The sequence below is a fragment of the Zootoca vivipara genome, chromosome 10, assembly GCF_965207765.1.
Source record: "Zootoca vivipara chromosome 10, rZooViv2.hap1.1, whole genome shotgun sequence".
NCBI lineage: Eukaryota > Metazoa > Chordata > Lepidosauria > Squamata > Lacertidae > Zootoca > Zootoca vivipara.
In genome coordinates, this window is record NC_142593.1 from 8,601,007 (window position 1) to 8,617,687 (window position 16,681).

Here is a 16,681-nt window from a genome sequence, read left to right on the forward strand (position 1 = left end):
TTAGGTGTTTATTTGAGAGAATTGATGACAACTGTGGTGGCTGAGATCATTTAAGCTGTCTTGTATGCTTATTGTAGCCGTGGTTAATCACATTATTACAGATGGCTGCATTAATGGCCCATTTAGGTGCCACAGCGCTGACACAGCAGCGCACAGGGTCAGGTGGAAGAATCCCAATGCCTGCACACACAGACGGTTGTCCCCTTCCACAATCACTTGCCAGCCTTTCCCCGCTCCCATTTCCAAGAGTCTTGGTTGTGCCGCACTGTGGGGATGCGACAAAATAAAGGAATGGCTATGGAAGTGTTGCATCATTAGAGGCCGTCTTTGTCAAACAGGAAGCAGGGATGAATATATTTTAAACTAGCTGGCCCTGCCACGCGTTGCCATGGCTAATCCCTGTGACTGCCACCACCCTGTGTCGTTCCATGACGTCTCCCGCCCCCTCCTCCCCCACCCCTGAGTTTCCCCTGTGATTCCCCTAACCTGCCGTATCATGCCCCCTCTTCCCCCCACCCTGGGTCATCCCTGTGACTGGCCCCACCGTGTCCTGACCTATCCCGTCCCCCCCAACCCCACCCAGGAGAGTCAGTACCTCCATTCGGCCTAGTCTATAAAGGCTTCGGCCTAGTATGTAAACAGCAGCTGAGCTGAGGTGCTGTTGAGAGGGAAGGTTCTATAGCAGGCATCCCCAAACTTCGGCCCTCCAGATGTTTTGGACTACAATTCCCATCATGCCTGACCACTGGTCCTGTTCGCTAGGGATCATGGGAGTTGTAGGCCAAAACATCTGGAGGGCCGCAGTTTGGGGGTGCCTGTTCTATAGGTGTAGACCTACATTGGCTCCCAGTACGTTTCCGAGCACAATTCAAAGTGTTGGTGCTGACCTTTAAAGCCCTAAACGGCCTTGGTCCTGTATACCTGAAGGAGCGTCTCCACACCCATCATTCAGCCTGGACACTGAGATCCAGCACCGAGGGCCTTCTGGCGGTTCCCTCACTGCGAGAAGCAAAGCTACAGGGAACCAGGCAGAGGGCCTTCTCGGTAGTGGCACCCACCCTGTGGAACACCCTCCCATCAGAGGTCAGAGAGATAAACAACTACCTAACATTTAGAAAATACCTAAAGGCAGCCCTGTTTAGGGAGGTTTTTAATCTGTGATATTTGATGTATTTTAATGTTTGTTGGAAGCCGCCCAGAGTGGCAGGGGAAGCCCAGCCAGATGGGCGGGGTATAAATAATAAAAATTATTATTATTATTATTATTATTATTATTATTATTATTATTATTATTATTATAGTACAAGTGTAGACGCCGCTAGAGGGCGCTGGTTTGCAAACTGGTTCTTTTCCTATAATGCATTTTCTTCTGAGTGGTGTGTTTTGAAACACAGGGTTTTTGGTGTTTTACGTGGCACAGGTGTGACATCTGTCTTTGAAAACGGTATGGGCTTGCTCTCATATTCGCATGTGGCATTGTGTCAAAATTTGAGTGCAATCGGTCAAGCGGTTTTGGTGAAACTTGGGTACTAATGGACATGGCCAGGTTACATTTTTATATAGATAGATTGCACAGAACCTATGAACAGAGGAAGCTGCCTTACACTGAGTCAGAGCCATTGCTCAATCTAGCTCAGTATTGTCTGCACTGTCTGGTAGCAGCTCTCCAAGATTTCAGAAGGTGGTCGCTTTCAGCCCTGCCTGGACATCTGGGGGGATTGAGCCTGGGGTGTCCTGCATGCAAAGCATGCTACTGAGCTACTGCTCATAGTAAGCGGGGTTGTACGGCTGCTGTAGACAGACATTTCTATCTGTTGATCGGTAATCTCAGTTAACAGAATGCTGTTCCCTTCCTCCATCGGCTCCTGCAAGAAGCAGAGACCACACCCTCCAAAATTTCTCTGATGAAAATAGGGGTGACCTATTCCATAATGGTAATAATCATAAGAATTTTTTTATTTATACCCCGCCCATCTGACTGCGTTGCTACCGCCACTCTGGGCAGCTTCCAACATATATAAAAACATAATAAAACATTAAACATGTTTTAAAAAAACTTCCCAGTACAGGGCTGCCTTCAGATGTTTTCTACCGGTTGTATAGTTACTTATCTCCTTGGCTCCGGGGTCGCATAAACTCATCTCCTCCAAGATTTCTCTGATGAAAATAGGTGCGTCCTAAGGAAAAGTGGGACATTCCGGGATCAAATCAGAAACTGGGATGGTTTCTGTAAATCTAGGACTGTTCCTGGAAACTACGGACACTTGGAGGGTCTGACTGACATCCCCCAAACATGCTAAACTGGGATGTGTTGAGGTAGTGGCCACCCATTCAGAATTCAGTGTGCTGTAAATTATGAAATGGAGAGCCACCCTCTCTGCTGTTTATGTACTGGGGGAGAGAGGCATCATGTCTAATAAGCATGCCTTCCGAAATCTCTGGAGCTGCCTTTTGATTAGAAATGAGTGGCATTCAGGCCTTCACACTAGTTACAGGCATACAGCTGTCTGTAATGAATGCTATCAGGAACTTGATTAATAATGGAACATATTCTTTGTAGTTGCAAGAATAAATAACACTCACGAGACTCTTCAGTGTTCTTAACAGTAGGTTGTCTGTTTACAGCATAAGTAATTTCTCATATCTGTCAGCCAGCTCTGAAATCTAAATGGTAAAGTCAGCTCTTGGGGGACCAGTTGACTAGCGATTACTCTGGAGGGGTTCCAACTCCATCTGCAATCTGTGATCTGCATTCATCCATGCTACGTGAGCTTTCTTGCTAATCCTCACTTAATACAAAGGTGGCAAGAAACCTCTACAATTACTTTAAATAAGAAATTTTAAACATTGAAATAGACACAGGTGATTACTCACCTACATAGTTAGCTATGAAAAGCCTCTGTCAATAAAATTAATCAGTGTTAATCAATAAAATTATCTGTGCTACAGGCAGCAAGCTACTATGTCATCTGCTGTATCAATATGGATGTTACTCCTCTGCCTTGAAAAGTAGGTGTGTGTATACACTTCTTCTTCTTCTTCTTCTTCTTCTTCTTCTTCTTCTTCTTCTTCTTCTTCTTCTTCTTCTTCTTCTTCTTCTTCTTCTTCTTCTTCTTCTTCCACACTATGCTTGTAGGTCTCAGGGTTGTTCACAGAATAAAATCAAAATATAAAACCACAAAATACATGTTGAAAATAAAAGTAACAACAACCCAATAACTCCTCCTCAAAACCCCCCACATTTTAAAAGGACACAGGATGTCAATCAAATCAGCCAAAGGCCTGGTTAAAAAGGAACATTTTTTCCCTGGCGACTAAAGGTGTATAATGAAGGCGCCAGGCAAACATCCCTGGGGATAGCATTCCACAGACGGGGAGCCACCGCAGAGGAGGCTCGTTCTCGTGTTGCCACCCTCCAGACCTCTCGAGGAGGAGGCACATAAAGGAGGTCTTCAGAAGATGATCTCAGGGTCTGGGTAGGTTTATATGGAAAGAGGTGGTCCTTGAAGTATTGCGGTCCTGAGCCACTTAAGGGTTTATAGGTCAAAACCAGCATTTTAAATTGGGCCTGGAAACTAATTGGTAGCCAGGGCAGTCAGGCCAAGATCGGTGTAATATGCTCAAACCGTCTTGCTCTGGTGAGCAACCTGTTCGCTGACTTCTGCACTAGCTTACTAGTTTCCGAACCATCTTCAGAGGCAGCCCCCAAGCTACGAACTTGCTTCTTCAGAGGAAGTGTAACCCAATCAAGAGCAGGCGATCTCCCACCCATCAAGGGAACCACCCACTAATAATCTGATTCAATTGTAGTAGGTTGGTTCATTCATAGCCGCCGTAACTTGGGTGATATAGTGGTGAAATAAGTCCTGCCACCACTGTCAGGCAAGCTAAAACAATGCTATGACCAAATATTTTCCCACTACCATCAGTGGAATGATGACCATGCAGGAAGGGGGGGGGAATATTCCTGTTCGGTGGGGTGGGAAATAATAGTAAGGAGATGGGCTTCTCTTGTAAGCTAATGCTTTTTTTTTTTGCTCCTCCCATTCTGTGACTCTGCACACCTGCAGATTGATTTAATTTGAGCTGGTTTAACAACTGGCATGTTTCTCCCTTAAGAACAGCACAAACTGTTGTCAAATTAGAATGTTGAGAAATCTCCAGCAGATTCCTAACTTCAGAGTAAGCTCCTTGGATGAATCCCTGGTAGTAAAATATATATCTTCCTCCTCTCCTCTCCTCACCTCAATTTGCTTTCCAAATCTCCCCATACCTTCACGCTGCTTAACTTGAGAGTACCTGAGTTTGTCAAACGTAGAATGACTCTTTCCATCAAGGCTTACCTGATGATAATGTCTGACAAAAGAAGCTTTCTGCTTCTATTGATCCTATTGACAAAGTGTCCCATTTAAAAAATGTTAGTGCATTAATGTCATCCATAACTATTAGTAAGGAGAATGCCCTGGGTTCTGTATTAAAAAAGAAGAAGAAGAAGCAAACCCAAATGCTGTTCATAATCTTTTACTTGAGCAGGAGACAAACACATGTAAGCATAAATAAGTTCTTTATCATTACTATATTGAATATTTCAAAATGAGTTGCCCAGAAGAAGAAAAAAAGTCCTTCGGAATCGTATCTTTCATCAAGAGGCTTGACTGCAAATAACATTCTGCATAGCTTTCTGTAAATGTGCCATGCTAAAATTTCCCTGCTCAATTACACAGGCATTCTTTGTTTTAATTTTAATCTGTTCCACACCATAGGCAAATGGCTTTCCCCTCGCCACTAGGGAAGAACAGGAGAAGAAGAAGAAGAAGAAGAAGAAGAAGAAGAAGAAGAAGAAGAAGAAGAAGAAGAAGAAGAAGAGGAAGAGTAGTAGTAGTTTGGATTTGATAGCCCGCTTTATCACTACCCGAAGGAGTCTCAAAGCGGCTATCAATTTCCTTTTCCCTTCCTCCCCCACAACAAACACTCTGTGAGGTGAGTGGGGCTAAGAGACTTCAAAGAAGTGCGACTGGCCCAAGGTCACCCAGCAGCTGCATGTGGAGGAGCGGAGATGCGAACCCGGTTCCCCAGATTACGAGTCTACCGCTCTTAACCACTACACCACACTGGCTGAGTGAAGATCTACATCAGGAGCAAAGATGGAGTAAAGATTTACATCAGGATCTGCTGCCCCTCATGGGTAGGCAAGCCCTGGTGGCTTCAGGCATAATAATAATAATAATAATAATAATAATAATAATAATAATACCTCTATTGTCAATGTACAACCTGTGCACATTGAAATGAACCAAGCCACCCTCCCCCCACAAACACGCACTCTGTGTGCTTGTCGCACAACACACCAACCCCCAAAGTCAGTTGCACTATATTATTTTCAGTTCAGCAGCCTAACAGCCCACAGATAGAAACTTTTTTTTAGCCTGTTGGTACGACTGATTATATTTCTATATCTCCTGCCCGAGGGTAGAAGATCAAAGAGGTGCTGTGAATCGTCCCTCAGAATTTTTCTCGCTCTCCTAAGGCAACAATCCCTCGCGATGTCATCTAGTGGGCTCAGGGAAAGCCCATGATATCATGTGCTGTGTTCACCACCCTCTGTAAAGACTTTCTGTCTGTGGCTGTCAAGCCAACGTACCACACTGTGATACAATATGAGAGGACACTTTCTATTGTGGGCAGAAGGAGGTCATCAATTGTTCTATAATATTGTTCTTTTGCAAGACCCTGAGAAAATGGAGTCTCTGTTGGGTCTTTCTAACCACCTGAGTTATATTGTTTTTCCAAGTGAGGTCTTCGCTAAGGTAAACTCCCAGGAATTTAAAGGAAGAGACTCTCTCCACACAACACCCACCCCCCAATATACAACGGGGCTAGTTCCCCTCTCTTCCTCCTAAACTTGCTTCAACATTAACAATTCCAAACATTTGAAAAAACGTCAAAGAACTATATTGTCTGTCACATTTACAGTGGAATTCTATACATGCCTATTTAGAAGTGAGTTCTATTAACTTCCACAGGGCTGATTCCCAGGTAAATGGGGCTAGGATTTTAGGCTCAAGTGACATGCCCATTGATCATTATTAATCATTGTCAACCTCACTATTTTGTACTAGATAAATAACAGCTTTCGTTCCATATAGTGCTTGTCGCCTTATAAATGCAAGAAGCGATTAATACAATTCTATACGCACTGACCTAATGATACAGTTGAAAATAGATCGTAATGTTTTAACAGCGAATGTAAGTTATTTTGCTGTTATCTGGCCTTCACCAAATTTCTTACCAGCTCATTTACAGCATAAATGTCATTGGAGTTGTTGTTCAGATTTATCCAAGATCAAAATCAGGCCCAATCGGTGGGGCTAGCAAAATATACTCTCCTACGTTTCAGCAATAGCGTTAGGCTACTGTTTTTTGAATCTGCTGAACAGCTTCTATTGGCAATAGACTACTCTGAAGTTTCGGCTTTTCGCTGCTCTTCTGAAGCATCTTTAAGCGACCTTCCAGTCTCTGGGTCCATTCACGTCGGAGCCTGGGGACAAGGAACAGACGCTCTCATCAGTGAAATCCCTCGCCAGATTTTTCAGATGTCTAGCTCTTTTGCGTGGTATCAGTGCCGTCCCTTTTCTTTCATCACCAATGCACTTGTCTTGTGTTAATTTAGCATAGGTATCTCTCCAGCCTTCTGGCTGGGGACACAGAGAGAATACTAATGGCACAGCTCATCATCAGTGTGAAACCTGGTGACATTGCTAGATTACAGAGGAGTCAAATAACTGGGAAAATGCTGTCATTAGATATATGCCACCTTCTCCCCAGGGTATTCCCTTGATGAAGCCTAACTGCTGTCTCAATAGGAAAAAATCATATAATGCATGCATTGGAAGTGACATCAAGGAAATCTGTGAGCACAGACTGCTGTTTATGTTACTCCTAAGTCAAAACAAAAATCAATGAACTGTCTAAATAACATGCATGCCGTTTGAACCAACAATATGCAGTTTTAATGTTGCCTAGACATTTTCTATATTGCTGATTGAACTTTTAATACAGTATATGACCAGGTTGACAGAAAATGTCCCAGTGAAATATAAAGACTTCCACCCACTGCAGACATCTCTTAGGAAGGATATAGATTCCCTTGAAAAGGATTGAGGGTATTAAAATCTGGAGTAAAATTATTGTTATGCAATGGGACATCCCTATTTTCATCGGGGAAATGCTAGTCTCAATTAGTTCTCAATTAGTTCTGAGGGCTAGTGTGGATGGGAGCCCTCTACACCAGGGACCCCCAAACTGCGGCCCTCCAGATGTTTTGGCCTTCAACTCCCATGATCCTTAGCTAACAGGACCAGTGCTCAGGGATGATGGGAATTGTAGTCCAAAACATCTGGAGGGCCGGAGTTTGGGGATGCCTGCTCTACACAATCAGAACAGCATGGACCAGAACCTAGGAGCTCTTGAGCCCTGAAAACAGAGCCATCTGACTGTGTCCATGGTGAAATTGTACAGAAACAGCCACACCTATTATTGCAGAAAATTATGGAGTTTTGGCAAAATATGCTATAACACTTTTGACAATGATCAACACAAAATCTAGGTACTTTTTAAAACCACAAGTGTGAAAATGCAATAAGCTGAAGATCCTTTATGGTATAGCGCTAAGAGTGGAACCAGTTGATAATATAACTTGAGGCCATTGATGACAGCTTAACTTCTCAGCAATACTATGCACAGAAAGCATCCAATATTCTAGGCCAAGAATGAAATGTCACTTCTCAATATACCACTGAGTATTGCTGCCTGCCTCCTTTAATGTCTCAATAAGCCTTGCCTGGCCTTTTAAGGCTATGGCCATTTTCATTTTGTTTCCAATTTAGATTGCAAATTACTGTTTAATATATTTTTTTCAGTTTGATCTGCCCTGTAGTGAAAGTGGCATTCTCAAGAGGGCATAGCCAAGATCTTAAAAATCAGTCTAATCAGCAGGGAATATCTTTATTCAAAGCACAGTCTCTCTTTGGCCAAGTGCTACTTGTTAGCGACAAGAACCCAGGGAACATAAAGAGAATATTTGTCTTCAGTTCAGGCTGCTACTTGCTCATAATCACCAGCTGCCCTCGGGAGGTCGGTCAGTCTGTCTATCTATCTAGCCTGTTGAATTAAATGTACATTATTTGAATTATGATTTGTAAAAGTTACTTTGTGTGGAGCCTCTGTGCATTATTTGGTTATGGTGAAAATTTCTAATGAAGGACTGGGGAAACTTTGGAGGAGACTAGAGCATTCCTTCCTCTTCTTGGAGTACTCTGATCTGCTAGCAAGGACAGCAGGCAAAGGACAAGGTGAGAGGCACTTCATTCACTGTAGCCATTAATATCTCCAACCGTAGTCAAGGCCCAGCAGGCCTTCCAGGGGAAAAGACTTGGTGGGTCAGATGAGATGGGGTGGTGGTTCACCATCTGTTAAAGCATTCCTGAGAGATGCCCATCCTGACTCTTCTCGAAAACCTTCCATAAAAGGCATCTTCTTTCATTATTGAACTGCAGAGAGTGTGGTGTTCATTGGCACACTCTCAGACCCTCCATGTGTCCCTATTTTCCAAGGACGTCTCTGATTTAGAGAAGCCATCCCGGTTTCTGATTTGATCCTGGAATGTCCCACTTTCCCTTAGGATGTCCCTATTTTCATCGGAGAAATGTTGGAGGGTATGGAGTTATCGAACCCCTGAGCCATTTGAAGGCAATCGTGTATAGGGAATTTATAAAAAAATGCTTAATGTTTTATTATGTTTTATATGACCCAGGTGGCGCTGTGGGATAAACCACAGAGTCTAGGGCTTGCTGATCAGAAGGTCGGCGGTTCGAATCCCTGCAACGGGGTGAGCGCCTGTTGCTCAGTCCCAGCTCCTGCCCACCTAGCAGTTCGAAAGCACATCAAAGTGCAAGTAGATAAATAGGGACCGCTCTGGTGGGAAGGTAAACGGCGTTTCCGTGCGCTGCTCTGGTTCACCAGAAGCAGCTTTGTCATGCTGGCCACATGACCCGGAAGCTGTCTGCAGACAAACGCCAGCTCCCTCGGCCTATAGAGCGAGATGAGCGCCGCAACCCCAGAGTCGGACACGACTGGACCTGATGGTCAGGGGCCCCTTTACCTTTATGTTATATATTTATATATGTTGGAAGCTGCCCAGAGTGGCTGGGGCAACCCAGTAAGATGTGTGGGGTATAAATAGGAAAATCATTGTTATGGAATGGGACGACCCTATTTTCATCAGACAAATGCTGGAGGGTATGCACTCTAAAGGGCAAAACTATTGGAGATGCCCATTTTAGAGGACACCCTACAGTCTTTTGCCTGGCAGCTTCCATGCGAGTAAGAGAAAATCACTCACTTATTCAAAGCACTTCTGGTTAACTGGAAGTCTTCAACTTCTTTTTGCTTGGCCTGTGTTTCTTCAATGATTTCTTCCCAAAAGTTCTTCAAGCCATGGGCATCATGGACTGCCACGCTGCGCCGTTTGGAACCAAGATGTTGATTCATTTTTCTGAAAAGCAAAGCAAAGATATGAAGACCTTCTCAGTAGTAATTTAGGAAATAATACATGTGCTAAAAAACTGCCCCCCCCTCTCTCCATTAGAATTTTCATATACCTCTGTGAAAATTTTCCCATTCCCCTGCCAAGTGGCAGACATTCTGCATGTACTAAGTACATTTAGTCTTCATTAGGAAGGTTTATGGGGGTCAAGCTTTTTTGTAGTTCTGCAAAGCTTTGAATTCCCTTGTGTGTGCTAAGACATGTTCTTGTTTCTCAGAGTCCCTGTTTTGGCTACAATGCTGTCAGCACTCACCACCTGACTTTGCTATTAGAGGGAGTCGTATAACTTGATATGCAATATACTAGAGTGCCATTTTTCACCTTGCATGCCCTCCTTTCTGGACTTTCATGCTTCTTTCCACAAATTTGTTGATAGCTTGTCGTTATTGTCTTAAGGAACGTGTCTTCGGAATCGTACACTGATCTACAGTGGTTAAAGATTGTTCCATATTTTAAGAAGCATCTTCATAAATACACATGACAACAATCATGCGGCCCTATCTGCCAACAGAGATTAGTTTTCATAGCAAGGGTGGAGAATCTTTTGCCAGCTTCGTTCCTGCATGGCTATGTGCCAGTGGAGGGTGGCGCAAGAGGCAAAAGTGGATCAATGGATATGATTATTACCTTTGATGGTGACCTGAAAACTACAGCTAACGCAGAATGCGGCAGCTAGACTGGTGACTGGGAGTGGCCGCCGAGACCATGTAACACTGGTCCTGGAAGACCTACATTGGCTCCCAGTATGTTTCTGAGCAAGGGACCCAGGTGGCGCTGTGGGTTAAACCACAGAGTCTAGGACTTGCTGATCAGAAGGTCGGCGGTTCGAATCCCTGCAACGGGGTGAGTTCCCGTTGCTCAGGCCCAGCTCCTGCCCACCTAGCAGTTTGAAAGCACATCAAAGTGCAAGTAGATAAATAGGGACCGCTCCGGCGGGAAGGTAAACGGCGTTTCTGTGCGCTGCTCTGGTTCGCCAGAAGCAGCTTTGTTATGCTGGCCACATAACCCGGAAGCTGTCTGTGGACAAACATCGGCTCCCTCGGCCTATAGAGTGAGATGAGCGCTGCAACCCCAGAGTCTGACATGACTGGACCTGATGGTCAGGGGCCCCTTTACCCTTTTTATGTTTCTGAGCACATTTCAATGTGTTGGGGCTGACCTTTAAAGCCTCGGCCCAGTAGACCTGAAGGAGCGTCTCCACCCCTGCCATTCAGCCCAGACACCGAGGTCCAGCTCTGAGGGCCTTCTGGCGGTTCCCTCCCTGCAAGAAGTGAGGTTACAGGGGGCCTTCTCGGTAGTGGCGCCCGCCCTGTGTAATGCCCTCCCATCAGATGTCAAGGAAATAAACTATCTGACTTTTAGAAGACATCTGAAGGCAGCCCTGTTTAGGGAAGTTTTGATGTTTTACCATGTTTTTAATATTCTGTTGGGAGCCGCCCAGAGTGGCTGGGGAGGCCCGGTCAGATGGGTGGGGTATTATTATTATTATTATTATTATTATTATTATTATTATTACCTTCATATTACAGCTGGGGTCGGCAAACGTTTCCACTGGCGGGCCGGAGCGCCCGCGTGGAGGAGCACGCACACCTGTGTGCATGCGCCCATGCTCACCGCTCCTTCCTCGCTGGCTTTTGGAGCCATGGGGGGGGGCGGCACCTGTGGCTTCCTATTGGCTGCAGGAGCTTCCTGCAGCCAATAGGAAGCCGTGGCTGCATCCCAGAAGTCAGTCAGACTGAGTGAGCAGGCAGTAAGGGCCGGGGGGAGGGGTGGTTTAACGACCCCCTTGGGCTGTATCTGGGCCGCGGACCGTAGTTTGCCGACCCCTGTATAATAGGCAATATTGCAGCTCTGCAAAAGTCAGAGGGCTCTACACCCACATCTCTCTGGAAGCAAGAGATATTGCTGTTGCAATTGCGTCTTGCATAGGAGCTTCCCTAAGGCAGATCACTGGTTATTGTTGAAAACACGATGCTGGACTAGGGCTAGCCCAGCCATTAAGGTGAGACAGGCAGCCACTTCAGGTTGTATATACTGGAACGTGGGGTTGTAGGTCACAGCTGTGCCATGATGTGGCCTACTCTACACCTTTCCTCAAACTAACCTGTTGCCCTCAGGTTCATCGGGAAATTGCCTTTCCGTCATCATTGCTGAACTTCCACGGCGTACATGCCGTACATTTAAAGCACTTGACTTCCTCCAAAGAATTCTGTTAGCTTTAATTTATTAAGGGCTGGGGGTTGTGGCATTGTGAGTGGATGGACTACATTTCCCAGGATCATAGCTGTCAACCCTCCCTTTTTTTTGCTGGAAATTCCCTTATTCTAGCACCGTTTCCCCGCTGCTATCCTGGATTGTTAGATATACCGTAGACTGTCCCTGGGACAGGTGAGGCTGCTGCTGATCCCTTATTTTCAAATCTGAAAGTTGACAGCTATGCCCAGGATTCCTTAGGGGAAGATAGGTGCTTTAAATTTATGGAGTGGTAGGGAAATAAGATTCAACAGTCAACTAAGTTGACTGTTGTACAGTGGAACCTCGGTTTATGAACACCTCGGTTTATGAATTTTCGGTTTACGAACGCCACGGGCCCATCTGGAACAGATTAATTCACTTTCCATTACTTTCAATGGTAAAGTTTGCTTCAGTTTATGAACGCTTCAGTTTATGAACAGACTTCCGGAACCAATTACGCCCATGCTTCAGGTTAAGTACGCTTCAGGTTGAGTACTCCGCGGACCCGTCTGGAACGGATTAATCCACTTTCCATTACTTTCAATGGTAAAGTTCGCTTCAGTTTATGAACGCTTCAGTTTATGAACAGACATCCGGAACCAATTACACCCATGCTTCAGGTTAAGTACGCTTCAGGTTGAGTACTCCGCGGACCCGTCTGGAACGGATTAATCCATTTTCCATTACTTTCAATGGGAAAGTTCGCTTCAGTTTATGAACGCTTCAGTTTATGAACAGACTTCCGGAACCAATTGTGTTCATAAACTGAGGTACCACTGTACATGGAATGGGGGTGGGGTGTGTGGGGGGGTGCAGGTACCATCTTGTGCCTCACTTCAGGCAATAAAATACTTTGGGTTCAATGAACATTTGGGAGGATCCAACATTTTATCTTCCTAGGGTTGCTATTTTGAGATATTCTCCAAGCTCTCCCAGCCTGGTTTCCTGTGTTGTTTCATGGGAGAAACAGCACCAAGGCCGAAACTGGAACCCACATTTGATACATAGCCCCAATTGCATTCTCCAATGCAGCCACCGAGTCGCCACCAAACGTAAAATCCATCAGTGTAACAGGAGGAAATGAGAAGGGGTGAGGGAGACATCCTTTTTTTATACAGTATTCACTTTTCTCTATAGCGAGCGCTCAGCATCACACTTTGACAGGCAAGCTTGTAAAATAGGAAACCCACAGACAATGTTAGGAAAATGCAGAGACAAGTTCAGTTTTGCATTTGTCTAATGCTGTGCTGAAAAATATAACTCTCTTCCTTTGCTGCTTTGAAAACGAGGGGTGCCATAGAACCGTCTGTTGAAGGCAATGGCGAAACTATTGAATGTAGTGGCGTTTGAACGCCTCTGAAACTCAGTACAGTCAAGCTGAGTTCAGTGTGAGACAAGTTATACTTCATGCGGACTTCTAGAATTTAATAGTTATTTTGCTTAGAGGTACTCTGCAAAGGTCTGGCTTCGCCTTCCTAGTCTTATGGGATAAATCAGTGAAATAATGTCATTGCTTTAGTGAAAAACAAAAATGGCCATGTAGGGGGCAAACTCTAATGCTGCCATTCTGCTTTTGATCCAGCAGAGGATTCTGGTAATTTGAGAGATGAGAATGTGATTTTCACCAGTTCCCCCCCTCCCACTGTAGTGCCCTCTGCAAATCTGTTTCAGGGGGCTGGTGACACTGCAGAACATTGTGAAAGGTGCCTGCAGATGAAAAGGGGGGTGGACAAAAATCGCATCTCTTCTTACATTTGTGGACATCTTCATGGGATCAAAAGCTTTTATACAAACAGAATAAGAGCACTGGACTTCACACTTCATGTTTAGATGAGGTACTTTAAGTGTGAATTCATGACAGTAAAGACTAGTCTCTATATACTTTAAATGCTTTTTTTAATTAAAAAAATCTAGTGGGAATTCAAATTAACTTTGGTAAGTGATCTCTCCTCCCCTTCTTTCTGTGACTTAAAACTGGAGAGCAGAGTTATTTGATTTCAAGGAACTTATGAGTTAATACTTCAGAAACTATTTATTTAAATATACCTTAAAATATACCTTTAGTTTTATATACATTTATATACCGTACATTTTAAAAGCCCCTCACTGGAGTCTTCTGAACAAATGGCACCTCTGGCTCTTCCAGCTTACTCACAGTAGTACTAAGTACTAGGTATTACAATGAGGCTTACTCACGGGTAAGGTGTACACAGGTTTGCAGCCTTTAAATGAAAACATTGTACATAGAATTATGATTAAAGCATGCTTTAAATCAAAAACTAAAACAAACAGCTTCCATATTGTTTTTAGTACAAGGATGTGAGGTGGAATGGAAATCTTATTAAACATGGCTTTTGAGGGGCATCTTCTCTGAGTGTTTTGATAGCCTTTGACATTTTACCTTAACAGCGATTTAAATACTAATGTAAAATACAAACATGAAAGAGCCTAGAGATCAGATAACTTGGGTGGGGCGATCTAACAGTACATTAAAAATCTGGTATCGTTATTAGCTGCATAAAAAAGATCAGAGAAAAACTGACTACTGTGTCACACCCTGCAAGATAATACAATAATAATCTGTCAAATAATTAAAGGCTTACTTTAATAAGACAGAAGCTGCTTCTTCCACCAGGCTTTTCTGGAGATAGCTGTGAGATGTGCTACATTTACCTTTAGGTCCCTCTCCTTTCACACAGCCTCACAGCGGACTGTGTAAACCTCAAATATCTTTCCTTCTGTCACTCATTTTTATTTGGGTTTGGTGACATGAGCTATTTTTGAACCATTTCAACAGGAGGCGAAGAAACTAATCTCCGTCTGTAGAGGTCTACAACACATGAAGTGGAATGGCCAGACAGCTACAAGGCATCAGCTTTGAATGCCGCATTTGATCTCTGCTATAACTTTCAGGCAAGTGTCACTGATGTCATAGCTTGGCTCAAGGGAAACAGTTATTCTTTGACAAGTGCACCTCTTAGGAACATGATGCCATGTGACTCGCAGGAACACAGCCCTGTCTCCTCCAAGACAACAGAGAGATCTAAACAGCTTACATTGTATAACATGTCTTGTTTCAGGACTGTGTTACTCAAACAAGTGACAGAGGGGTCAGCTGGGGGGAAATCTTCTTTGAACTGCTGGTTGGTAAGAACACCTGGCTGGGTGCATGGCAGTACTCTGGATTAGCTGTTAATGCTGTGCATAGCAAAGGGATCTGAACCCAACTCAAGGGCAGCCCCAAAGCTTTTAAGAATGTGCAACAAACATAGCACACCTACTGTGATGAATGAATAAGCAGAGGCTTTTCTCTGTCTCTGTGCTAGAGGTCAGGATTTATGCCCTATTCCTGAGTTTTTCTTCAATTACAGTCGTACCTTGGAAGTTGAACAGAATCAGTTCCGGAAGTCCGTTTGACTTCCAAAATGTCCGGAAACCAAAGTGCGGCTTCCAATTGGACGCAGGAAGCTCCTGCAGCCAATCGGAAGCCACACCGGATGTTCGGCTTCCGAAAATCGTTTGAAAACCGGAACACTCACTTCCAGGTTTCGATCGTTCGGGAGCCAATTTGTTCAGGAGTCAAGGCATTCGAGATCCACGGTACGACTATATAGGATGCTACTAGTCATGATCTAGAAACATACTCTATGTTTAATATTTGCTTCATCGGATTTCTATTTTAATTAGAGTTGAAGTCTAGCCTTGTCATGGGCAAAGCTAAGTAACAGAGGTGGCATTATATTATATTTCATTTATTTATTGCTGTTATTATTAGGAAATTGCATTATACTGAGTCAGACCGCTGATCCACCTAGCTGAGTATGGTCTACCTTGACTAGCAGGATATTTAGGATATCAGACAGAGGTCTCTCCCAGTCCTATGTGGAGATGTCAGGGATTGAACCTTGGACCTTCTGCATGCAAGAGAGGGTATGACCCTTATAAAATGTCCTGGGAGCTGTGCACATATTAATAACATGGCACGTTCTGCCTACAATCCAAAAGAAAATACACAAAAGGAAAACCGGATGGAGAGGGAAGAGGAAAACACACAGACTCTGCCACCATTTCCTAAAGTTACATAGACTGCAATCCTATACACATTTATCTGGAAATAAGTCCATTGATCTCAATAGGATCTCCTTCTGCATAGTGGATCTTATAATGACTAGGTGATATGGAGACAGTTCAGGAAGAGCAAGGGTTAAAAGGAAGGAGTAGGCCTTGTTGAATGCCACTGAAACAGATGTATTTTTATTTTGCATGGAACACAGGCAATGCCAAAAACAAACAATTGGATTTTGGCTTGTGAACAAGAAGAGCTCCATTATTTTCTGTTTTGCCTCTTGCACATGTTTCTTATTGATGGAATTTCTCCATTAGTGAGCAGTAACTTTTAAATGTCTTCCTTTGAAAATCAGTGTGGAACAGCAGCCCATTCTATTCTTGAACTTACCACTTATTTTGCTTGGGACTTGTATGATTATGCAACTGGGTATGAAAATGTGGGCTCATACATGACAAAATACCATTGGTGGGAAGAGAATGGCTCTATAAACACACCCAGTGTAGTTATTTTCTGCCCTCGCTGGAGGCAGTACAAGAATTATAATCCCTTCTGTGGTCGTGCTTATTTTATGCCAGGGTGGGAGCAAATTCATAGTGTTCCAGTGGCACGATTAGAGGAACGGGCTGGAGCTTAGCGGTAGAGTGCATACTTTGCATGCAAAGTCTTGGATTCAGTCATTAGAAGCTGTACTCAGGAAACCAGGATGGAAAATACTGCAGATCTGCATCAGATAATGGAGAGTTGTTGCCAGGCAGGTCAAGCCATAGCATTTT

General features: G+C 44.0%; 1 protein-coding gene across 2 annotated transcripts; it reads right to left on the minus strand.

The window, feature by feature from the left end:
• Positions 1–4,507: 4,507 nt before the first annotated feature.
• Positions 4,508–14,685, minus strand: LOC148684361 (protein FAM240B-like). 2 transcript variants are annotated; one of them, XM_088652996.1, is made up of 4 exons: positions 14,443–14,685; positions 9,926–10,028; positions 9,401–9,553; positions 5,937–6,538 (listed from the first exon to the last, which is right to left on the minus strand). In XM_088652996.1, exons 2-4 carry the CDS (start codon positions 9,952–9,954, stop codon positions 6,406–6,408), a joined length of 315 nt encoding a protein of 104 aa, XP_088509122.1. In that variant the 5' UTR covers positions 9,955–10,028; positions 14,443–14,685; the 3' UTR covers positions 5,937–6,405. The 2 variants fall into 2 exon arrangements, with proteins under 2 accessions (XP_088509123.1, XP_088509122.1); XM_088652997.1 differs by lacking the exon at positions 9,926–10,028 and having other exon boundaries at positions 4,508–6,538; positions 14,443–14,536.
• Between the last annotated feature and the right edge of the window lie 1,996 nt (positions 14,686–16,681).